Raw genomic sequence first — 24,636 nt, forward strand, 5'->3', positions numbered from 1 at the left:
GCAGAATTATTATAATGCAAAATTTTAGCTCAATCCGATTTGACCGATTTTCGGAAGTTTAGCTGAATTTTATCGAATTTCTATTTTATCGTGGTACTATTTAGTTAGAGGTTTCATCAAACTGCCGTGAGCCGGCGCCACCAATTAATTTTGCTGTCTGAAAACCACTGATTTGCACCTGTTTACGTAAATATTGGTGTTTCAGAATTCAGAATTGTTCAGAATGAAACTGCATAGAAAACCACAGAAAAGGTTATAAGTACCTCGTCTGTGATAAAACGATTACTCTACTATCATGTAAACCCAACCTTATTGAACAGGTTGATGCGAAATTATACACTGATTTTATTTTGAATCGGTTTTTGTACGAATACTTTTTACACTGGTTGTATATGCATTTTCATTAGGTTTTAACCTATGAAATACAATAATAGTCTCTTCTGCTATCTTTATTTTTTAAATTTCATATTTTCCATGTTTAAAATGAAACTGTGTAGGATCATATTATCATCGTAAACAGTGAATCGAATTATTATATTTTGGTTTGATAAATTGACAATAGTAAACACAAATGCGAAATTCTGCGTCGAATATAAACATTTACACAGAATGTCAGGTTTGGGATTAATAAGCACCTACTCTTCTGATTCCGAGGAAGATGAAGTCATTAAGGACAGCTTTGACGATAAATCCGAGGAGGTTTCTAAGCGGTATGTATTTTGTTAATTCTTTAAAATTGTTTAATATATAGTATATTTTATATTATAGTCTACCGCTACCTGGAAGCATTGCAACGTGGAAAGGTGTTCCACATCATGAAGAAGTCAACGATGATCCGTCAGAACATGATGGTAGAATAAGAAGTTTCAAACATGAACGTGGTAACTGGGCAACCTTGGTTTATATTCATTGTTAGTATAATAAAACAAAAAGATGCATAAAAATTATTCAATGATATTGCTAAGGGCATAATACTTTTAAACTTTAGACGAACCCAGTGATGACTTGCTTTCATGGATGCAGTCATTACTGACAGAGTTACCGATGAAATGTAATATATTTTCTGATCAGTTACATATTAGCATAACAAGAAGTCTAATATTAAAATTTCATTGGATTGATTCCTTCGTAGAGGAAATTAAAAAGTTATGCGAGCAGACCAAACAATTTAGTTTACAACTGTTGAATGTACGTGCGTATTGCAATGAAGATGAAACACGTACATTTCTTGGGATAGAATGTATCGATGACAAAGGGACTTTGGATGATTTCGTTAAAAATCTGAATGTATCCCTTGCTGAATACGAGTTGCCACCTTTTTACGAGGTAAACAAAATCAATCGTCACTTAAATTCACTGGGTTTCCTGCCACCAATTATTTTTGCATACTATCCGTTTTAGTTTGTACCAGATTTTTAATACATAATTGTCGACGATTGAATCATTTAACTCATTTCTGACTACCTTAAAAATGTAGTAAATTGTCTTTTATAGGATTCCTCGTACCATATCAGTTTTCTGTGGTGCCTTGGCAACGAAACAGCAACTTTAAACAATCTCACAGCCTCTTTGACAAATAAGTTAAATCAATATTTGGCTGAATATACAGAAGACAGACATATACATGTAAATAAAGTACACCTTAAAATAGGGAACAAATTGTATGCATTTAATTTAAAATAATAGAAAAGTAAATTAACACGATTATACATATATGATAACAATGTACTTTATTGCTGTTATACAAAGAATAGTATCGTATTATAAATGTGTGTAAAATATTCTGCGTATCCACGTTCAACATGGTACAGGAGAATAATGATAACACTTGTCAGACTTCTAACTCATATAAAAACATAGTATCTCAATAACCAAATTATTTACAGTCGTTTCATTATTTTATACACACGTTTCATCTAATTTGTCTATTGCTTTTACAGGACAAAAGCGCGACTTAATATACATATACAATAGCGTGCGATTGTTTAATCAGATCATAAAATATATTAAGTACATAACAAGGAATGTTTAACGAGTCTTTGAATTTTATGTGCTTCATATATACGGGATGCTTCACGCGGAATAGAGTGTGCTATACAGTCTTCCCTCTCATAGTGTGACTTTATACATTAGTAGTTACACACGTTATTAGTGAAGACTGTAATTCGATGTTTACGAGCATACTACACGTTGACTATCATTCGTTTCATTGGATTTCTGGTAATCGAATTATTTTGATTTTCGAGAGATTTTGAAGGTGGTGATTTAGCAGTCAGCGTGTTCGTGATTATTAATAAAAAGATGCTTATATGAACATTAAGCACAGACTCTTGTTTTATTAAATAAAAATATGTAATGTGTAACACGTCGTTTCAAGTATCTTGATTAGATAGTTTTAATCCTCTATGAACTCAATATCCATATCTTACAGTTATACGTGAGAAGTTACCTCAAGTCTTGGTCACGATCTGATCACAAAACACGAACTGTTCGACGCTGAGGAAACTTTCACTGCCCTACGAGATTCCATTCGATCCGCTCGTCGACTTCTCTGGTAAACACTTCATGATTGTTGGCTCTATTAATTTCCATACCTCGGCGAGCTAGAACATTTGAAACAATTGAAACAACATTTTTATTTTGCATAAAGATCCGCTGTCTAATAATTACTTACGAACTAGTAAGCTAAGGCTTAATATTTCAGTAAACAAATAGAACATTTAAATATATACGAACTTACCATTCCCTCAGTATTCGACAGCGCAAAACATCACAACGATTAAATTAACAAAGATCAATATTTCTCAGACTTGGACGCCGATAAGCAAACAATCTTACCTCGGAATGGCCCCGTATTTGAACATTCACGAGGCTCTGCAACACCGTGGCTAGTATCTCTAAATGTGCGTGGACGAGCTGCGTCTCCATGTGCAAACAGTGCAGCGAGAAACAATTCCGCAGTTCAACGTTGGCGATAACGGATTCCTGCGCGACCATCTTGTTCTCCAGATATTCGACAGTGTCAGTCTACGTACAAGTAAGAAAGTTTCTCTTATCGAAAACACAGCGGAAGTCTCTTTACGAAGACGAAGGACGTCTTGAATTTGATTGAATTATGTAAGATAATAACGACCGAGATGACATATTATCAGATATTGTGCCGCATCTCTAGTTAAGTTAAGAGACCTTGGGTAATTTCAGAATAATCACGTAATCACTGCTACACGGTAACGTTCAGGCGAGTTAAGTCACCGGATAAATATACCTGTTCTCCGGGCCGTGGATCATCACCTCAATGGATTTCCACATTGATACTTACATCAGTGCCGCGAATGACTCCTTGCATTTGTCGCTTTTTTAAGGATAGCATGGTAGACAATGCACGCTGATGATCCGCGCTCACTCCGCGCTCGTGCCTTTCGCATAGTATTCTATGAGCCAGGAGAACGTCCTGGAGGAGATTCAGCCTTTCGCAGACCATCGTCTCTTCTCTGACTGCTTGCTGAAGGGCTCTCGTCGACAGCAGGTTGAACTCCCTGCAAAAATGATGTTAACAATTTACAATTTATTGTATAATCCCAGTCAGCCACATCTGCTTCGAGCCGATATCGATTTTACAGCCTGCAATCGTACTCGAAGATGAGTGTGCTATTCGTCTGCTTTGAATTGGACAGCATATATCCTTATTCGGAAATAGATGCATGGTATTCTACTTGCACGGTGTGCCGGAACAACTCGAGGGCAGTTGGAAGGCACACCGTGGCGTCGTTGTAGAGGGCAGGTCGGTCGCGCTAATGTGGTGGACGTGTTTAATGTTTTTTCTTTGTAGTTAGTATGTTTTACAATTTATAATCGTACATTTTAACATTAGGACTATTCGATTAGTCAAAGTGACTTGCTCTTGATTTGTTCTTTTAGGAAGTAGGAAATTGTAAATATGTTTTCGTGAGTATTTAGGGAACTTTTCTATTGAAGTACATATTTAAACAAGACCTGGAAGTCCAATTCAAAGCAGCCTCAGAGCATTTTGCTGAAACTACACTTACTTAGAAATGATGTGGAAGCCTTTTTTCATCTCCTGCCAAATGGTGGATCCACCCGTGGCCCAAGAAGTAGTTCCATGTGGCTCCGAGGCTAAATTACTCAGCTGCGTGCCTAATTCCGCCATGTCAACGGCGCAACTGTGCGATCGAATCGCTAAACAATCTGTGATATTTTTCAACCGCGAAACTCCGTGTAGTATTACGCGTATTTGATCGCGACTATTTGCGAATTCGGTCAACGTTTCCGGTGGTACTAATTCCTTCGCTTTCGAGGACAATTCCGAGGTGGCGAACTCGTCTGGTATTCTCCTGAACACTTCGCGGATTCTGTGCTGTGTTTCATCGCCGGTGTAGGTGAAGAAAAATTGTACGATGTGGTCGTTGCCCACTACCGGGTGGCGGGCGATCACCGTCAGGAATCTTAATAGTGATCGTCTTCTTTCTTCTAGGAATTGAGAGTCCGCTGTAACGAGCAAATCGTGGTCCTTAGATTTTTTAACGTAATGATTCCGAAACAAACTCGTGATTTTAGCATATTATTTTCGGTTTTTCGGTAATTATAAATGCAAAGAGCTTTACCTCCCACGATCTTCTTCGGTGGCAACTTTGGTATCAACCTGTACGGAAACCTCGCCAAGAGGAGCTCGTGCAACGACACGAAGTCGTTGTAACGTCGATAAACGATGGAATTAAATCTCTGAAAATAAACTGAATTATTAACAACATGTATTTCTTGTTTTTGAGACTTAAGCTTGTAAGACAAACTACCTTGCTTGTAACTTGGTACTCCACGTGTTTCAAAAAAATTCCCTTCTTCTCGGGCACCAGATTCACTTCTATCGTGTCCAGGTTACAAATGTCCGTGTACGTAAGATTCAATTTCGCTGGATTGTTACCTGAATGCAACCTTTGAGCCAAGAGTGCTACGTCCGAAAGGTCACCAAGAACGGGAATAGGTAATTCTACGAGGCCAACAAGAGACACAACAATGAAATAATCTCTCTGATACAGTTTTAAAATATTTATACAGTGGATTTTGATAGTCAGTCAAATACGTGTTTTGTAAATACATATATTGAAATGTGGAATGCTAGTGAGAGCATTTAGCTTGTTTTGGCTATGCTGTTCGACTATGCGAAAGATAATGATTGTCGTAGCCGCAACCTCGATACCAGAGAAGACTTCACTGACCTACGGTACTTTGCTACGTGTCCACGATAAAAGCGGAGTTGAAACTCATTCCCAGTCACTTTTCTCGCGGCTGCGTTTCCCGCCACGTTAACTCGCGTAAACGTGACGTTGGAATATCAACGTTAAGTAGGCTAGTTCAAGTAAAATCAACATCTCGGGAGTTGAAAGTCGAACGGAAAGCCTGTTTTCAGTTTCCGAAGTACAGGTATGCAATCCTGTTAAGAGAAATTGGTAGGAGAACGGCAACGTTTCCGGTAAATCTCCAGCCGTGATAAGCGGGTGTCTTTCACCGATAAGGAAAGTTAACTGCATTCTTTGCATTTATGACAAAAATGAGTAGGTGTAAATTGAAACAATAAAAACATTAGAAGAATTAAAAAACTACTGTTATATTGTTTCCAACACACTAAACATATTTTGAATGAAAATCAATTTCTAATTCGCTCCACTTTGTTCCACTGCTGGTAGAACATTTTTAGCCACATCTCAACCAAGAAAAATTAAATTTTGCTGGTCTAGAAATTTTCACTTGCAAGTTAAATAAAGTGAAAAGATGCGGCTACCTTGAGACTCTGAGTTCTCCAGAAGTTTGTCGCTTGGTTGTTTCGCTTGTTGAGCAAATGCGACTAGAGCAAGACCTTTGTACAATCCGTTTCTGCCTAAATATCCCGTTTTGCTGTCCACCAGTTCCCATATCTAAAACAGACAATTAAAAGAGCATGATGAAAGGCGCGCCAACACAAGGCAACAACAACATGCACACACTCGGTAGCGTGAGATTGAATCGGAAGAGGTAAAACTTAAGCGTTGTACACAGACGTTGATCTATAAACGGATTATTGCAGTAGTGATCTATGGAACACGCTCTAACGCCGCAACCTCGGCTAACACTGTGGACGATTCCTAAGGATTAGGCCATAAATGAAAGTAGCTGCATTCCGAGAATTTTTCTATCTTGCTCCGTCATTCCACTTCTACTTCTTCCATTCCCATTACCTCTCTGTCTTTCACCGATCTGGCAGACCGTGCACAGACCGCGGCGTTACTTGCATTTACGATCGCAATGGGATCGAAACTGACGAACGCTTTTTTCAACAATAGATCCGATAGATCCACAGTAACGTAACCATTCAACAACGATTCGCGAGACATTTCAAATTTTCGTTTTAATTTTGTTATAAAACTCGATCATTAATCGAATCTTACAGTAAAATGAATAAAATGTTCGCGTTGTTATATAAATTGCAGCATGAAATTCTGAATGATCGGAGAAGTCGTGTGTTCACCACTGGCTTTGCATAATTTGTTTATTACTGTGTGACTCAGATAGCTGTACTCGTTTCAAAATTCCTGTTCTTCGTAAGAAAAAAATGTTACGCTTACAGTGGGTGTAGGAAGTATTCGTACGCCTTTTAAAAACGAATAACTTTTCCGAAATTGCACCCAACTGCTTGAGTTTTGTTGAGACTTCGGAAGAATTAGTTTACTAGCTAATCTGTAAAATTTTTTGTTTTAATCGTTATTGGTCGCAATTGCGAAGGGAAAAGTAGAGGTCAGGATTTTTAAATGTTTTATCTGTGCCAGTAATAAAAATTTCGTTATACAGGGTGATTCTGGGAACTAGGACAAGTTACTGCTCTGTTTTAAATAGAAATTATTTACACATAAGCTAGTACCGTTACTGTTCGGTCCAATTTTAAAGAAGTTATTCGTTTTTACAAGGTGTACAAACACTTTGTACATCCACTGTACATGAACGTCATTGAACCACTTCACCGTGAACATTTCCCACAAATCGATAAGAAGATCAACAGCCGCAACAAACACTAAATAACTGAACAATCACAGTGCCGCAATTAAAACCGAACGAGAGAAGCAATTATCCAGGGTCAATAACTATTTAAGATGTGCGCTAAATTGATTCTGATGATAAAATGCCACGAACCGGCGCGGGGATTAATTAAGAGGAAACGGAAGTTAGTTATGGTTCAACCTAGTAATTACAAGAGTCTATCCAACCGTAGAAAAAGCTCGAGTCATTCAGAAAATTAGAAGGGAAAGCGAAATGTGTAATAGGAGAGGATATATCATTACGTTGAAGATCGGAAAAAAGGGGAAACGAGGCTAATATGCATATATCAGAAGCTGTGTCTAACAAGTTTCAATTAATAGATCGCAGTATCGTTAATGTTTTAAAACTTGCTGCTATGGCAGAAACAAATTACCAGGAGACCAACGCGGTTCTTGTGAATGGTGAAACGCGCTGTAGTATCTGGTGCACGTTCTCGTTGCTCGAAAGCGCTTTGGTCCCTGTTTTCCCATTGGTTTCACGAGTGTCATTAAACCTTAATCGTCGATCAAGTTCACCGCGAGGAGTCTACAATAAAAATAGGTTCCCCGTTTGTGGTACGTGCGAACAACGCTTTGCGAACAATCGCTGTGAAAGCTGGGACTTCGTCTGTCATGGACGCGAGTTTTCAGCACCGGACGAATTATTTCGCATTGTTGAGTCGTTTTTTCGTTTGTACGCTACTGGAAAGGGTCGTAGAAATTTATTATTGTCGGAATAAGCTCGATTAAATGCTGGATTTCTAGTTAACTCCTTGCCCTACGATTTATTTTACGGTTTTAGTGATTAGGACTCTTGTGTAGATCGTAATTTCCTAAAAAAGGAGGAAACTTATATCTATTGTATACCTATATATTCTCCAATAGCTGTACATTAACCTAACCAAAATAGAATTTAATTTCCGTTATAGGAAATTATTGACATACATTTTTATTAGAATCCGTTTAGAATCTTCATCACGAGTCAGACACGATATTGTAAGGCAAGGGGTTAACAACTAAACCTACCACTGCCGGTCAAATATCCGGTTTTATATTTGCCATCTTACGATTATTGAAATTATTGATGGAATTCATGGAATTATCAATCAGGTCCCTTCGTTCCGAGAAACAATTGTTTTTAAACATTCCCGCAAAGCGCCTCGGTTTGTTTCTCGTGTAACTGCTGTCCGAACGTTCAACGCGATAATACACGCTTGACATATCGTGGTTTCACTTTGTTCTATCAATTATGTATAGACTGCGAATCTTTACGCAAAATAAAAATACTCTGCATCGATTGGAAAATGTAAAATTCAAGTGAACAAGTGTTGGTAAGCAGGAAGAGAGGTCGCATGTATGTATACATACGTACATATGTATCGCGTGTAAAGCACGAAACAACTGGAACATCATTAAACAAAATTATTGCGGCGAGGGATCTAGGGATGGGATCTATCCGCGGAGCTGTTTGATCTCACGTGCACGTTGTGCTCGTGTCGAGCAACGCATGGTACCGTGCACAAGAGTCGTAATCATTGTTGAAATTCCCGCTACCGTTTATACTAAATGCTTCTAGCGATGAATTTTCAGTTGAATTTTTGCGACATCCAAGGAACTGTAGACGATCATCAAAATCGCTCAATTGCATGATCTGTACACTATGAATTTTATTTTTCATCAGGTGCAATAATAAAAGAATTCTCTGTAATTTTTGTTGGATAACATATGAAATAAATATTCAGTTTGCACGGAAGTCTGTAATTACTTTGACAATGATATAATTCATACCGGAAACAATTAGTTTCATGAAATTCTATTCTTTGTCAGATAATTTTAAGTCAAGATTTTGTCATAAAAATCATTACGTATACGCGCGATTTAACATTAAAATTTAATTTAAACTTGAAACTTTCCTCAATTAAAAAAATTTCAATGAAATCTTTGATATTACTCCCCAATAATATTAAACTTTGCTATGAGAATATTATCTAAAAATATTTCAATAAAATTTTTAATATCACCCCTCAATAATATTGAAAACCTTCCTACAAAAATATTTCAATTATCAAAAATTTGTATAAATTCACTTAAAAAAAGCTTCCTTCCTTTTAATGTTACTTTAAAAAATAATCTATTTCTGAGTATAATTCCTTCAATTTTTAAATTCATTAAATCATCAAATTGATACCAATGGAATACAACATTGCAGATTCATTCGCAACGTCACCACACAACGATCTACCGCGGAGTACATTTGGAAACATAGTTGGTGAAACAAATGCAGCCGATCATAAAAGAAATTAGAAGCAATAAACTGACACGACGCGGCACGAAACGTCGCGACAGAGATTGAACGTCGCGTCTCGTTCATTGACTAATGACACAATCAAAATAACGTTACGTGGGTCGCCGCTTTATCGCCAGTCATCGCAGATCACTACGAATAGGATGATCCCGAATGATACACATCGTGTAAACCGATAAAAAGCTCGTCCCCCACCTGTCCCAATCATTCTGCTGAACGTGCCTAAACTTTCGCAAACTTTTTCTTTTGCAAGACCTCAACATTCGACCTGACCTCACCGACAATAACTTCCTCGACTCCGAATTTCGTCAACAGTATTTACTCGTAAACACCTTGAGATCGCCGACAATGTTATCACCAACACTAAGTTTCGTGTAATGAAAATACTGTTAACGATATTTGGTGTCGATGAAAACATTGTCGGTGATTCCAAGGTGTCGACGAAATTCGGTGCTGACAAATGTCAAAGACAAATGACAAATGTTAAAGTAAAGATGGTGCTGACATTTTTTTCTTTAACTATTCTACACTGACACATTTACTTTTGTATACAAATATCATTATTACACTATAAGAAGAATTAGACGTAGTCGGCTAACGTTGCTGCGAAATGGTGATATCGAATATAATCTGGAGTCGGTGAAAACAGTGTCGGTGATTTCCATGGGACCTACAGTTAGTAGCGAAATTCGTGAGATTCGCGTCCACCGATAAAGAATGGAGTTCTCCGAAGAAGATGGCCAGAGTCACGGTCATGAGAGATGTCCGGAGCCCGTGGGCCGAGTTGGATTTATTTTCATTTGAATAATTGTGTTGCGTGACCGGACTCTGGACTTTTAGCCACTTATAGTCAATGGGAGTTTCTGCGAAATTTGTAAAATATAAATGTATGTCCATAATTATGAAAATAAGTTTATCAGTTATATCACATCGCATTATTTTAATCTAAATGAAGTTCTTTATGATGAATGCTTTTAAGAAATCTATGGAGATCGTAATTAACCAATACGAAATTATTGTATATCTCCATGGTTGTCACAGACTCTGGTTCGCAATCTTCTATGTGTTTATGGAGGGGCGTTCGTGCAGACTATCGTCGACGGGCGTGTTGATGATAAAACAACGATACTACACACTAGAACCAGGACGGCGCATTCTATGTAAAGGGAAACTTTATTCGACGTGAATGACTTAACGACAACGAAGAATCTTCACGGATAATAAACATTATCAAGATTAATACGAATCGTAACTTCCTGCTGCTATTCCACAATGTTCTGATTTAACGTGAATATACGTATTATCCTAACATATATCGTGCGTTTTGTCACTATGAAAGTGTTGTGAATAAATTAATTGACTGCGGATCTTTACGCAAAATAAAAACGTTCTGCATCGATTGTGGGAAGCAGGTGTAAAATAAAAATTGATTTCATCCCTCAATGACTTTATTGCATTCAAGACAATATTACAATATTCTTCAATTTCTTTAATCATTTACTGTTTTATATTTCACCCAGCCAATTTCTTCAGAAATACATAAAAATCCGCAGTCTATTAATTATACACAGAGTTTCCTGAAAAATGTAAATAATTTGAATTGATTGGGAATAACGTCTCCATATTTTTACATTTTTCAAATGTTTTTACCGTTTTAAGTTTTACCTATATTTTTATCATAATGCATTATGCATAAAATCCGCTGCCTAATCATTATAGCCAGCTTAGAAGAAGAAATAAATAAATGCAACGTCGAGACAGTTTGCTCGTCCGATCGGACACTTTTTGCCAGGGGTAGTCTAACCCGGTCAGAAACGATAACGTTATCAGAAGCTCGTCTCTGTCGTTTCTTTAGGATGTACCGTCTAATCGGAGATGAGAGCGCTTCCGGGAGTTCATTCGTCGTGAGTCGCCTCACGATCGTAAAAATTCTGAAACGGTTTTCCTCGAGGGGAACCGCTATGCAAGAAATTTATTCACGTGGCAACTGTTTCGGCACGTATGCCGTATACCGTTGTGCGTGCGTAGGTATACGCGCTTGATTCATTATCTTACTACATTAATAGAATTCCAGGGTGCAAACGCAATCGAACCGACCGGTAACGATTCCGATATTAATTAACGGAAAATTAATTCGTCCCTGTACGCCACGGATAAATACAATCTCGCTCGACCGCATTTAAAACGTTTGTCCTAATTTTTAAATGTGAACAAGCCAATTATTGATATACTCCAATGGCAATTGCTTAACCTCAGCGTAGTTTGAAGGAGAACTTATTCAAGATTATACAGAGTGAACCACGAATCGTGATATAGCATGGTTTCAAGAGAGCTTTCACGTGATTCTAGAAAATTTCTTGTCAACTCTTCTTTCTCATGATTTTTCAAGGTTCCGTTCAAGTTTTTGCTAATAGAAGAATTCATGACGAATTTGGTAAGTATAATAATATAAAAAAAATTGGCATGCTATATCTGATAAAACATTTTCAATTCGTGGTTCACCCTGTACAATCAATTTTCTAATTTCAATAAATTCAATTTTCGGTTTAAGGATTTTACTGATTCGACAGCGGCACTAATCAAAATGGCCAAACTGCGAAACCATAGCTCTGCGAGTTAAATATAAACATTTAAACCATTGAACTATAATATCTAATTACGGTATTACTGCGTAACTTAAAAACCCGTGACATACTATATTTACCTGTTCATGTATTTACAAGCGCATTTCAAGGATGCAATTACTACGAAGTAAGAGGAATAATGAACATATTTCAGTCCTAATTATTGTTGACTACTACTTTCGTAAAATTTGAATTGCAAACTTCCTTTCCGATTTTGATTAACGAGAGATTGTTCCGTCTCTTACGCATAATTATTCAAGGTTATTCAAGCAATCGCAAGCTGTCGTCAATAGAAGGAACATGTTATCATCTGTAAACATTGCTGCTTCCATTCACCATCATATTTGCATCCAATCAAATCATTACAGTCTGTTGCGTAATGAGTAAACTACGAATTATTGTGTCGAAGAACAACTTTCTAAGTCGATTGTAAGAAACAGGAATTAAATAAAAATTTAATTTTTTCTGTAATTCTTGATAATACAGTGGCTCAAGTATTCAAAATCCATGACCTAATTTCTTCATAAGCGATGACATCAAAACAGAATGTGAGAATGCAGACAACATATATTTTTACGCAAGGCTTCCTGTTCCAGAATAACAAAATGAACAATTTATCTGATCCATGTGCATCCGACCGTCATTACACAATAAGTAGAAACAGTTAATAATGGACACGTATTAGTCAACTCGCATTCAATGCTACGTCCAATTATCTAGAATCTAGACAATTTTTAAACATTTTACGCCTCGCCAAACCTTTCGAGAAAATGCAGCGAATATGCGCGCGATTAGGAATCGTCTGATCATGTACAACCGATTCTACTTCCCGAATATACTAAAGCACGCGGGGGATCTTCGAACTCGATTGTCTTGGAACCGGGGCGCTAAACACAAAAATGTGATTTAGAAGCCGCGAACATTTGTTCATTTTTTAACTGAAAACTTCTTTAGGTGCACCGGGTACACAATTGCTGGACAGTGAATGAGTCTGATCCGACACGCTCCGAGGTGAAACGCTATTCGGGTAAACTCGGGGGGAGCCGAATTTATTTTTTAAAATTATTACTTATATAAGTACAATATTATTTATTTACTTGTGTAATAATTAGACTGCGGATCTTTATGCATTTATAGGAAAATTTAAAAAATTGAAGACGCGTCAATATATGATTTCTCCTCTATCAAAATCATTAAAGGAAGAAATAACATTCAACTTTATTTCTATTCCTTGCAATCGATGCAGACAATTTTTAGTTTGCATAAAGATCCGCAGTCTAGTAATAATTTATAGACAAGGCATGTTAACAAACAGAAGACAACTCGCTGACTGTGAACCGAGCAACATGCACATTTAATAAACAACTTTTATAAAAAGCTCTGCAAGTGGAAAATGTAAAAAGTCGCGTTTTGACCATGCCACGTGAGCAGGCGGATTCAGAGTGGGGACAGAGACAAGAAGAGAAGACGAAGACAGTTACCTGGCTAAGAACGGAGCTGCTCAGCTGTGACTTGACAAGTAGGGATTTAAACACCTCTCGTTCCACATTTCCACTCGTGGGAGAGCTGATCTTCTCGTAGACTTCTCTGTAGAACGCCGGTATGCAGCCTGGTCCCACACGGCGGCAAAAAAGCAAAATAAAAGGACGGTCACTTCGCGGTAAATTGCGGAATAGCACTTTGAAACATTGCGAAACGAATGCGGCAAGCCGATCGTCGGGAAAACATCGTCGCCGATTTACGCGTCGCGTTGGACAATAAGGAAAAAAGAGGAAACGTTATCTTTCGCTAACGCGGCGATTCCTGTTGCCGATCGTTTAATTTACGATGGTCTGTTGGACTCAGGCTTCGGTGTATGATCGCTTGCGTTTTCCAACGATTCGAGAGTTGTTCGAAACTTTTTCTTTATTTTCCTATAGCGAAGCAATTCGTGCTGGCTTACAGTGACGAATTGATCTCGCGAATAGAGATTTCGATGCAAATACTGCGTACGTGCAATTGGAGAAAATCGGAGGATCTTTTGTGCTGCGTTGGTGCCACTTTCAAAACTATAAATAAATTGCTACAAAACATGAAGCTTCATTTTTAAATTAATTTTTAGGTATTTTCTTCGTTCAAGTTTAAATAAAATTGTACTTTTTAAATTCGTCAAGAGGATTCTTTTTTGACAAATTTATATATTTACTAAAATGCATAAATTAATTGTAATGTATTTTCTACATTCTAGTTTAAATAAAATTGTACTTTTTAAAATGAAGAGAATTCTTTTTTGGACCTAATTTATATACTTAGTGAAATGCATAGTGTTCTATATAATCATTGTGAAAAATATTGACGATATCTAACAGTTTATGCTAACAAATTAATATGCATTATAACGTAAGGACGCTTCGTTTTCGAGTTTGAAAATTCAGCGAAACGCGTGCTATTAGATAGGAATTGGCTGATGCGTCTGATCATGACCTACCGATTCTACTTTTCGCATTTACTAGTGCACGCGTACCCGACGGATCTTTAAACACGTTTTTCTTGAAATCGAGGGGTCGAACAAAAAAATGCTATCCTGCCTTTTCGACTCCATTTTGCGTGTAGAATTACTTTCCAATCGGTTGTTCACCCTGCATATATTATACATAAAACATAATATTCTATGCATGTGCAAAAATATGATCTAGACTAGAATGTAGTACGACTGCAACGTTGAACAGGGAAATGCACTCAAATTCAAGTAACACCAACAACTGAATTATAAGAATATGAGGTCAGTGATAATTGTGAATCATCTGTAATTTTAATATAAATAAGAAAGATACGTTTCCTCCAAGGTGGTAGCAAACGAATTATGATAATCATGAACAGGAAATGGCTAGAAAAAGGTACGTACAAGAACATGAAGTCAGTAATAATTGTAAATCATCTGTAATTTTAATATAAATAAGAAAGATACGTTTCCCCTTTTTCCTCCAAGGTGATAGCAAACGAATTATGATAATTATGAACAGAAAATGTCTGGAAAAAAGTAATATAAGAACATGAAGTCAGTAATAATGGTGAATACACTGTAACTTTAATACAAATAAGAAAGATAAGTTTCCTCTTTCCTCCATGAACGGAAAACGTCTCAAAAAATATTTTTAAAATCAAAGATACCAAAACAAATAGTGCTCTAAAAGTCAACGAACAATCGCGGTGATTTCGATCGCGTGCCCTATCGATTGTCTTAGGATAATGAAAAAGCGGTTCCTCTGGTTTCGGAGGAATACGCGAAAAAGTGCAGCGAGCGTACGTCAGCGTGGTTGGTAGCGTTGAAAGGGGGCGCGAGTTGCTTTTAAAAACCGGACGACCTCGAGAGGACCTTGTCAAAGGTGCGTACGGTACACGGGTTCATCATTTACCGAACGACAGATCGGTCGACGCCATGTTGGATCACTTGTAGATCATCCGGGATCCGGCGAGATCGTTGCACCCGATTCTTCCCGAAACAACGGTCACCGTAGTCGAGCTTTCGGTTCTCGTATGAACAATTAACAAACACACGCACGTTATGTTTCTCGTACGAACGACGACGATACTTGTCAAGGTACAATTATCACCACAAAACCAACAACACCATACGCCATCACCGTGCGCCGGACCACTGACGACTAATACGATACGATTTCTCCAGTTGACCGTTCTTATTTCTCCCGCCGCGCATGCGCACTGTCAAGCGTCCCACATACACGGTTGCACTCGGAACGCGGGAAATTTGAAAATCTACATGCACTCCCGTCCATAAATCGGACACTTGTCCTCGACAAAATCGTAACTAAAGAATACAAGCTCCCAGTCTGATTTTACTGTGTTATTTCGATTAGATGTGGCTATTATACGATAATATTCGAATGCAAAATTAAATTGTATACTTATATATAGTATATTTAGTCTTATTTAAATAAATGTTGGAAAAAGAGATTGCTCTAGAATTAGCCAAATTGTAGGTACGGAATAAATAAAAATCATATTTAATTTTGTCGAATTTGATACTCCAGCATTTTTTGAAAATTTTTATAAACTATAAATGCATAAAGATCCGCAGTTTAGAAATAAATGGAAGCAATGCCACCTCTACACGAAAAACGAAATTACTTTCCAACGACCTACTACTTTATTCTATCCAATATTTGGCAATTACAAAATATACCGGGAGATTATTAATTGTCATCTAATTCTCCCAATGGAAGCGGTTTCGGCAATGGTTTCTCCAATAGTCTGATCTCTTTTCTAATTTCTTTTGATTTCTGTTTATCGATGGACTCGATTAATCGTAATTTATGAGCTATTTCCTGGTGTATGATCGGTCGGTATTTCTTTTCCATTCCAAGGCACTGCATCTCGCTCAAGAATTCCATTCTCTCCTGTATTCCTCGCACCACTAAACAAAAGGAAAACACATTTGAATGCAAAAAGAAAATGATCGAAAATCTTCTTCAACTACTCACAATCGTCAATCGGATCAGTATTCACAAGATGACGCGGTTCTCGTTTTGTTTTGTAGAGAACCGACGGATCCCGAGGAGTTTCCGGCATATCTTTTCCGTATGCCATCATGCACGCCAAGTGACGCTTCTGTTTTTCTTTGTTTGCTAAATTTCAGACAGGAATGAAAATATATAGACGAAAAGCGTTAGATACATAATTCGAGACTTTATATTGATTAAAATAATTAAAACATATTCTTACGCAAAGGACCTATTCTTGTATATTGCTCCCTCTCGTACGCGCCACTTTTCACGATCATGTCTTGAGTCCGTTTTTTCCAAATAGTAGGCATTAGAACCTAATGATGATAAAGATAATAGAAACAATAATTCGTTCACTAGAACTGTAATTTATTAAAAACCATACTTGATACTGAGAGTCGTGCTTATCCGCTTTCTTGTTTGATCTTTCGAGAGACAGAGGCAAAGGTTCACCTCTGTCGACAGCGTCCTGAATAAATTTCCTTTGCATCATAGTCACTTTGGACTCCTCCATCAAAACTAAGAAAAGGCCAAAAGTTGAACGGCGCAATAACACTAATTAAAACGAAGTGAAAAAAATTTCGCTTACGTTTGATCAGATTTTTCGTTTCGTCGCTATATTTTGCTTTCGGCGGATGGTGAAAAGCTCCCGCCCCCATTTCAACCCTCTGGTATTTCCGGTCCATTTCTAACCTTACGTAAAAATGAAATTCGAAAATGTCAGCATTGCTCAACAGCTGCAATCGGACTGTTGCGATTCACCGCGAGTTGGAAGGTGTTCGTTGTGTCTGTTGCCCGCCACGACACAAACAAACAGAAACTTCGCGTTCCCATGACTACTTTCGAGACACTCTAATTCAATCGAAATAACTTTCGAACTCTAATTCAAAGTTTCGCGATCAAATTTCAGTTTCTTCGAAATGTTCCATCCAGTATTACAATCTGGAAGATTTATTTTAATTTAATTCCTTTCTATTTTTCAGGTCCGAGTGGAATTATAAAAGATATACATACAAAATTCATTCAATAACTATGATTTTCTGTTCTAACTAGATTAGAACGCACACAATGCATCGGTTGAATTAGGTATACATTATTTTTGCGAGGAAACAGCTTGTGATAAGGATCTACAGGAGAAAAATTCTAAATGATGTACAAAATTCATTCAGTAACTATGATTTTTTCGTTCTAACTAGATTAGAACGCACACGACGCGTCGGTTGAATTAGATATGAATTATTTCTGCGAGGAAATAGCTCACGATAAGGATCTACAGGAGAAAAAATTCCAAGAGCCACAGAAATTGGGTCTCGATGACGATGCGCGCGTAGCTAATATTTTTTAATCGAACCGGATTAGAAGGCAGACGGTGTATCACCGGTTGAATTGGATAAATAGTGTGAAACGCATGCGATGCGTCACCGGCCTCGAATGTTTTGTCAGTAACAATCAATGATCAATTGGGAACGGATACACCTTGAAGGATGCGGCAATGGATCGGCGTGGTGCGCATGTCGTATAATCTAGTGTTAGGGGTTACCTTCCTACCCTGTGATCCAAGTAAATTCGCGTTTTGCACGTGAAAGACACAGGGTCCGCGACGAAAAATCGCGTGAAGCTCGAGGTCAGCGCTGTTCGTCGCGCTCGTGCTCGTCGCTTGACAATCATCGTATAATTTTCGATTAGCGTGAAATAGTGAAGAGTTATTGATCATCGTGAACACACGTTCCAGCGATTATTGGCTGCTCCCTTTTTCTGGCGGGGTGAGTAGCGACAAGCGTTGCTCGCTTTTTCGTATCGAGGCTAATGATCGTCGAGCCTGACTGACTGCACCCTGGATGACTGGCGATATTCTGATTTCGGTGTTTGTTTGTTATCGTTACACGTCGAATAACACGATTGCAGCGACTCCGCGTGTTACCGTTCGCGCTACCTTCGTGCCGAGGCTTGCAATCATTCAGGGGAGCGAAACAACCCCTGTCTCGCACGATGATGTTCAGAATTTCCGTTTCTCCCGGGTATAACACGTCTTCAATGTTTCAGGAATAATCTAGTCCGTAGAGAGATTTTTTTAATAAACAAAGCAAGATGAAAGTGGGACTGTTGAACAATTTCTTGCACTATTTTAACTTGAAGCAAGGCACGGTTTTGATAGCTGTGTTTCAGCTGGTAAATACGATCGTCGAACTTGCTCGTAAACATGCAAACATTATTCTTTCCTGTGACTAATATAGATTGTTTTTTTTATGATAGTTTACATCAGGATTCAGTATGATATTTTTCGTGCTCGCACTGGCACACGCCATGGGAATCCAAGAAATGGTGGTGAGGGATACAGAAGACGCTCTCGAGAGGGAAGCTCTGGAAGATATATCCTCTAATCACCTGAATACAAAGAAAATGGATATGGCGCATCATAACGCGACCGGTGCTTACAGAATTGATCTATGATCTAATCGCATTATCCTCTTCGCACGATTCTAACAAGCGTTTGTTTCAGAAACGGTCTACTCGATGTATTGTGGATTAGTCATCACAGTGATACATTTTATTTCTACGATTTTGCTCCTATACGGGGCGTTAACGGTAATGACATTTTACGTAGAAAAGAATGTTTACGTGATAAAACAGAGTAATTTATTCCGTTAGAACAATCGTCACTTCATGGCGCCGTGGATGATGGTCATGATGACTATAATATCAGCGTTAACGATTTCCCTGTTCTTAGTAGAACAGGATTGCCCCTTTATCGCTACTCTTGGCGGCAAAGCGGACATCTGCGAACGTATGTCGATAAACAATATTATTACTAGAACGATTAAGACGTCTTCGTTAATCAACATTCACGCAAAACATCGCACAACTTTCTATCAGATGATTGCACAAGTTCATGCCCGATTTGAAAATAAAATTCAATGGTTACATTTTAAAGAATACAGCTTTATTAATCAATTATCATCTAGTCACCGTCCTTTTCTACAATTAGAACAGAATTAACTTATGCAATCATCTGATACAATACTACAATAGATCGAGACGAAAAATAAATTTACACCGTTCGCCAAACATTTAAACGTGCTTGAAAACACTTTTATTAAAAATTACGATTAAACACATCAAAATGTCCAACTTATAATACTCTATAAACATAGTATATACTCTAATTGTGCATAGAAAAATATTTTACAATGTTCACCCCCCGCATCGTTTTAAACATTTATGTACAAAGTATTGTTGGACGCAATATCGGTCGGTTGTTGTGCTTCGTCGGAGCTAAATCATGTTGTTTCTTTCAGGTATAATCGTTTTGTTTCTCGTGATCACAAGCGCTTACGTGTGGTTCGTGGTCTACAGTACTTATAAGAGTCTCGAGACAAAGATAGGATTGACGCACATTCTTCATGGTGTGAAGATAAAGCCGCTGGTACCGGCCGTACAAAAATCGAAAACCAATCACCCACGCGCGAACAAACCGTACGAGGTTTAAAGAATGTTTATGGGAGAGGCGTAGGACTAGCCGCATATCGTCGAGAACGAAGAACGGAGAACGGCTCGACGACGAAAAGACGAAAGAATAATTTCATGTTGAACAAACACTGTACGTTATAAGACCCGACACAAATGGCGTTCACAAAGCTCAAAAAACCGATCTTCAGTACAAAAAAGGCTTGCTTCGTATGTTACACACGTTATTTCTTGCTTAGACGTTGCAAACTACTCGTTGGTAATACGCGTTGTTCAATCATGACATTGTGAAACTGTACTCTGGATGACAACGCACAGATTTACAATTATTCTTAAATCTGTAACGACGAAAAGCATATCGTAAAGCGGCGACGCATAATATCGTTCATATATTTTTCAATTCGGCTATCGCCGCGGTTGAACTCGAAATCGTTTTTCGTTGGAACTTTTGTATTAAGCTACGGCACATTCTCCTTATGTAAGACTGAATATTAATTGCTAAAGCGTTACAAGGTTTCTCATGGATTCATAGAATCGTTTCAAATCACAGAAAAAAATCAATAAAAATAACAAAAAAAAAAAAGATACATGAAATACATAGTTTGCCACTGGTAATCGATAATTTATTAGAAATAGATACAGAGTCTTGTCTGGTTAATTTTTACTCTATATTCAATCCCATCTTCTTTGTGACACTACAACCTTGATATTTTGTGGTAATATTTCAATATTAACAACTGAATGTAGTTCTGTTTTTGTGTATCCTGTATGTTAAATGTACGGAAATCATGGAAAATAAAGATTACGAAACTCCATTACGTTATGCACCACTTGTAATTCATTTGGTCAATCACTGTCGCGTAGCAGTAATCAAACAAATTTTTACATTTGTATGTTCGTTCGAAACTTATTTACAATGAGAGATGTGAAATATGTGTTGATGCGTACGATATATTCGATGACAATAAAAGAGATATCTGAACGTGTATAAAATAAATATGAAGAAAAGTTACACAATCGATTGCGAAACATAAAGTTTTTTTCTAAAATGTACGTGTTACTTGCGTATATCTCTGTTTTTGGGATGTCGTGAATCAACATTAGTTATAGACTTAGTTATTTAAATGTAACAATGGTATTTCGTTACACTGACACGATGAATAGAGCTTCAAATATCGGACTCCTTTCCTCAACTGTAACATTCAAGAACTTGTAATTATATACATAGGCATTTCAGCGATAGGCCCACATAACAAGTCAATAATATATTCAAGTATTCGATAAATTTTCTCCTCTCGTTTGCCATTTACACACATACATTGTTCTCAGTTTCCACGTGAACTATACTTATTCGTATCCAGTGATCACTAAAATCATTGTATGAAATGTGTAATCTCATTTTGTAGCAAGCAATGTATAAAAAAAAAGAAGAAAATCACGAAACATGCAATTATATAAAATTCATTTCGTTTAAGGGTTTCCCTCCTCGGCGTCTTCCAATTCCTCTTCGTTCTCCAATTCCTCTTCGTCATCGGTTAATTCAAGGAACTGTGCATAGAAATCTCTCGTGCATTCACCTTTGTTATTGAACACAAACTTGTAGTAACTACCATCTGCGCATATTACTGTAAGAGAAAAAAAAGAAACGAACTTTTACAATTTTAGATAATGTTAATGGTAACTCATTACATTGCATTACCAACCTATAATACTATTGTTAACAGTTCCGAAAGCGCACATACATTGCGGACCACCTGGAACTTGAAATTTGCAAAAGCTCCAACTTGAACTAAAATATTTTGGCAGGAAAGGTGCGTACGCTAAACTAGATTGCCGATTTAATTTTTGATCTTCTACGGCAAAAACGTGTACAGTTCCGTGGTCGCTCGCTACGCATAGCCAAGTAGAATCGTGATTAAAATTTATGCTGAAATTATAGTTTAATTAGTGTATTTATTCATTAAAGTAACTTGTTCACAAAATTCGATTTTCACTTACCAATAAATGTTCGCGTAATTAGCCCCTCTTCTCAATTCATTAATCATATTTCCACTTTGCGTTTCGAACACTCTTATTAATGTACCTTTCTCCGAAGCAGTAGCCAATCTTGTACCTTGTAAGTTTAAAGCTATACAAGACAAAGGTGTTTCGTGTGCTTCTATATTCAAAGGCTGTTTCTCCGTGTTAGCCAAATCTATCACTGTAACAAAAAAGAAGTTATTGTATGCGATGAAACTATAAATATAAGATATAATAAAACTTTACCTTGTACATGACCATTGTTTCGGCCAGGAAAAGCGAGTAAGGAATTATTACTATTTGGACATAATACGCACAGCCCCCTAGGATTCGGATTAGTCTCAAACACATGAAGCTGTTGAGGATTTTGCGTGAACGTGTAAACTTTTATAACACCTTCTAAAATTACTACTATTCTATCTCTCCTCAGTTTAACACCCTTCACAGGGGCATTAAACTCTAAAGTGATCGCTGGAGATTTCTTTATGTCATCCCATACCATAACTGTGAACATAACACATCACATAAATAATTTTATATTTCTTCAACATTTGTAGCAGGGCTGTTGCTTTCCCGAAGCTTCGAAGCCTTCAAAATGTCCAAAATTTCGAAGTCTGAATACCTTTATTGGTGGGATACATCGGATCCGCTCCACTGCCGACTAATGCTAAGTAGTTACACCTAAACAGCATTTCTGCATAACCAAAGCCTCCATTGTTGAAATGACGAGCCTTCTCCTTTAAAGGATCACAGCTATACACTCTGAAGCCATTTTCCATACCACAAACAAAACATCCTACAAGTGGAAAATTATAAAAGCAATAATGATATGGTTATCTGCTGGTGCAATATACAGGGTGTTTCACTAAATGTGTTACAAGCTGATATCTTTGAACCTATTAATAGTATCGAGGATATTCTTTTTTAAATTACAAGGTACAACGGGACCTGTTATAATGTATAATAAAAAAAAACATAGTTGTCTTCCAAGCATGAGAAAGGAGGGGTAACTGGAATTTTTTAAACGGTTTGTGGGATACAATTTTCTGTATTTACATAGCTCTCGCTACAAGGAGTAACTTTCGTTTGAAACGTTTCTCAAAATTTCATATGTATCAAGAGTTACAACGATTAGAACCAATAGAATTGGCTGAACAGAATTATCTTTAAATTATTGGTCCAATAGTGTCGTATCGCACGATACATGTGAGAAAAAGAATCGAGGTATAATAAATAAAATGATCAATAACTCGAATAAAATCTGTACAATATAAAACACATTTATTTACTTGTATATATATATATATATAAAAATACAGAATTGCTGATAACAGATTACTTAAAACGCATATCACTATATAATTAATTTGTACGATTATAAAAATAATTAAAATTATAAATAGACGATATCGATTGTTGTAATATAATTTCATGTAAAAGGTCTTGCACATATATCGATTATTAGATATTAACGAAAATCTTACACGGATAAGGTTAGGAAAGTAAAAAAATGGTATCAACGATTCCAAAGTACGATCGCTTTCCAGTGAGTATCGCATGATTCAAACATGTTTCGATAGAAAGACGACGGTAGCGATATTATATGATAATATCACTGTAAATTTGTGGTGAAGGAATTAGACGCAGAGGTTAGAATAGAGAAAATAAATAACCGGACTGTCAAATGTAGCACACTCGGTCACATACCTTGGTCCTGATTGAAACCAGCATAGAGCAAACCGTTCCCGTGAGGATTCCCCGTTGTTAAGTTCATTGTAAATTATCTTTTTCACCGCAATATTCGCTCGAACAATCGTTTATTCATGGAATTCTACCGCATTTTCGCCGACAAGCAGTACGACAGTACGAGACACTTTTCGTAACTACGAACTTCCGCTGCACCGCTACCATCATAGTGTCCTTGGCGCATGCGTGCTCGTCAACTGATACGCATGACAGTGTTAACAACTCCATAGACTTTTCCGTAGAACTATGGATTTTTTATTTTCGTCAACGGTGGTCAACGGATTTTGACAATCTCTTTCTTCCCTTTTCTTTGTTCATAATTTTGTCATTTCTGATGATATATCCGTAGATATATCACATCAAATCTGATATATTCAGATTGATTCAGATCTTCTGTACGGACTTTCAAAATCTAAGTTGGCGACACTGACGCACGACACGACGGCGTACAGTGTACAGTGGTTCAAAACCGTGAAAACACGAACGAGAGTCGAATTTTCGGCGTCGAAATTTTCTGAAATTTTAACTATAAATTCTTCGATATCTGAAGTAAGTTTTGAGGGTGTTTGTGGGTGGCTTTAGGTTACTCAGAATTTTTTTCAGTGCGTTGAAAAGAGTGAGAAAAAGAAGGATTATATGTCTACATAGCTAAAATTGGCGTAGTTGGTTTCACTATATTTCGTTATTGATTGTGGACCCGAATTTGATCAGAAGATAAACTAAGTGTTTCATACAACAAACTTAAAAAAGACATCTCTTAAATCTCCGTAATAAAAGGAAAAAAAAGAATTGGACGAAGATATGTTGAGTTCAATCGTTTTACTGAAACTGGCAGCAAGTGGGACACTGACAACAACGAATCTTGTAAGACGCTGAGGGCTGAGATTGTATATAAGTAAGATAAAATAATT

General features: G+C 37.2%; 5 protein-coding genes across 11 annotated transcripts; 2 read left to right on the forward strand and 3 right to left on the reverse strand.

The window, feature by feature from the left end:
* The first annotated feature begins 154 nt into the window (after positions 1–154).
* On the forward strand, positions 155–2,949 carry LOC143214315 (U6 snRNA phosphodiesterase 1). 6 transcript variants are annotated; one of them, XR_013010126.1, is made up of 6 exons: positions 157–710; positions 769–911; positions 989–1,326; positions 1,495–1,626; positions 2,432–2,554; positions 2,809–2,949. XR_013010126.1 is itself a non-coding variant. In XM_076435196.1 (5 exons), exons 1-5 carry the CDS (start codon positions 610–612, stop codon positions 2,498–2,500), a joined length of 783 nt encoding a protein of 260 aa, XP_076291311.1. In that variant the 5' UTR covers positions 155–609; the 3' UTR covers positions 2,501–2,554. The 6 variants fall into 6 exon arrangements, 2 of the variants coding, with proteins under 2 accessions (XP_076291311.1, XP_076291312.1); XR_013010127.1 differs by having other exon boundaries at positions 572–714; XM_076435196.1 differs by lacking the exon at positions 2,809–2,949 and having other exon boundaries at positions 155–710.
* On the reverse strand, positions 1,714–15,530 carry LOC143214313 (sorting nexin-8). Of its 2 annotated transcripts, none has more exons than XM_076435192.1 (9): positions 15,389–15,530; positions 13,475–13,602; positions 5,798–5,930; positions 4,812–5,005; positions 4,623–4,740; positions 4,047–4,506; positions 3,320–3,536; positions 2,839–3,027; positions 1,714–2,603 (listed from the first exon to the last, which is right to left on the reverse strand). In XM_076435192.1, exons 1-9 carry the CDS (start codon positions 15,411–15,413, stop codon positions 2,517–2,519), a joined length of 1,551 nt encoding a protein of 516 aa, XP_076291307.1. In that variant the 5' UTR covers positions 15,414–15,530; the 3' UTR covers positions 1,714–2,516. The 2 variants fall into 2 exon arrangements, with proteins under 2 accessions (XP_076291307.1, XP_076291308.1); XM_076435193.1 differs by having other exon boundaries at positions 2,741–3,027.
* A 792-nt stretch (positions 15,531–16,322) lies between these two features.
* LOC143214319 (UPF0193 protein EVG1 homolog) lies at positions 16,323–18,169 on the reverse strand. The gene is made up of 5 exons (XM_076435201.1): positions 18,036–18,169; positions 17,085–17,188; positions 16,881–17,014; positions 16,716–16,812; positions 16,323–16,618 (listed from the first exon to the last, which is right to left on the reverse strand). The coding sequence occupies exons 1-5, from the start codon at positions 18,161–18,163 to the stop codon at positions 16,467–16,469; spliced, it is 615 nt and encodes a 204-aa protein (XP_076291316.1). The 5' UTR covers positions 18,164–18,169; the 3' UTR covers positions 16,323–16,466.
* Positions 18,116–21,888, forward strand: LOC143214318 (uncharacterized). The gene is made up of 6 exons (XM_076435200.1): positions 18,116–18,258; positions 18,539–18,664; positions 18,749–18,923; positions 18,996–19,081; positions 19,145–19,280; positions 19,792–21,888. The coding sequence occupies exons 2-6, from the start codon at positions 18,584–18,586 to the stop codon at positions 19,980–19,982; spliced, it is 669 nt and encodes a 222-aa protein (XP_076291315.1). The 5' UTR covers positions 18,116–18,258; positions 18,539–18,583; the 3' UTR covers positions 19,983–21,888.
* On the reverse strand, positions 20,776–23,899 carry LOC143214314 (WD repeat domain phosphoinositide-interacting protein 3). Its single transcript, XM_076435194.1, has 6 exons — positions 23,687–23,899; positions 22,602–22,775; positions 22,226–22,483; positions 21,959–22,160; positions 21,664–21,887; positions 20,776–21,585 (listed from the first exon to the last, which is right to left on the reverse strand). The coding sequence occupies exons 1-6, from the start codon at positions 23,751–23,753 to the stop codon at positions 21,431–21,433; spliced, it is 1,080 nt and encodes a 359-aa protein (XP_076291309.1). The 5' UTR covers positions 23,754–23,899; the 3' UTR covers positions 20,776–21,430.
* Between the last annotated feature and the right edge of the window lie 737 nt (positions 23,900–24,636).

The sequence above is a fragment of the Lasioglossum baleicum genome, chromosome 12 (assembly GCF_051020765.1).
Source record: "Lasioglossum baleicum chromosome 12, iyLasBale1, whole genome shotgun sequence".
Taxonomy (NCBI): domain Eukaryota; kingdom Metazoa; phylum Arthropoda; class Insecta; order Hymenoptera; family Halictidae; genus Lasioglossum; species Lasioglossum baleicum.

Coding starts and splice junctions, on each gene's coding strand:
- LOC143214319 (XM_076435201.1), bottom strand. CDS start 18,163: ATGATTGTCAAGCGACGAGCACGAGCGCGACGAACAGCGCTGACCTCG. Junction 17,189..18,035: donor TTGGATCACAGGGTAGGAAG/GTAACCCCTAAC, acceptor TTTTTACGTAAG/GTTAGAAATGGACCGGAAAT. Junction 16,813..16,880: donor AGCACGACTCTCAGTATCAA/GTATGGTTTTTA, acceptor TATCATCATTAG/GTTCTAATGCCTACTATTTG.
- LOC143214314 (XM_076435194.1), bottom strand. CDS start 23,753: ATGAACTTAACAACGGGGAATCCTCACGGGAACGGTTTGCTCTATGCT. Junction 22,484..22,601: donor GATGTATCCCACCAATAAAG/GTATTCAGACTT, acceptor TTATGTTCACAG/TTATGGTATGGGATGACATA. Junction 21,586..21,663: donor TGTTAACAATAGTATTATAG/GTTGGTAATGCA, acceptor TTTCTCTTACAG/TAATATGCGCAGATGGTAGT.
- LOC143214318 (XM_076435200.1), top strand. CDS start 18,584: ATGAAAGTGGGACTGTTGAACAATTTCTTGCACTATTTTAACTTGAAG. Junction 18,665..18,748: donor TGATAGCTGTGTTTCAGCTG/GTAAATACGATC, acceptor TTTTTATGATAG/TTTACATCAGGATTCAGTAT. Junction 19,281..19,791: donor CAAAGCGGACATCTGCGAAC/GTATGTCGATAA, acceptor TGTTTCTTTCAG/GTATAATCGTTTTGTTTCTC.
- LOC143214315 (XM_076435196.1), top strand. CDS start 610: ATGTCAGGTTTGGGATTAATAAGCACCTACTCTTCTGATTCCGAGGAA. Junction 912..988: donor AACCTTGGTTTATATTCATT/GTTAGTATAATA, acceptor TTTAAACTTTAG/ACGAACCCAGTGATGACTTG. Junction 1,327..1,494: donor AGTTGCCACCTTTTTACGAG/GTAAACAAAATC, acceptor TGTCTTTTATAG/GATTCCTCGTACCATATCAG.
- LOC143214313 (XM_076435192.1), bottom strand. CDS start 15,413: ATGGCGTCGACCGATCTGTCGTTCG. Junction 3,537..4,046: donor GGCTTCCACATCATTTCTAA/GTAAGTGTAGTT, acceptor TCATTTTTGCAG/GGAGTTCAACCTGCTGTCGA. Junction 2,604..2,838: donor AAATACGGGGCCATTCCGAG/GTAAGATTGTTT, acceptor CAAATGTTCTAG/CTCGCCGAGGTATGGAAATT.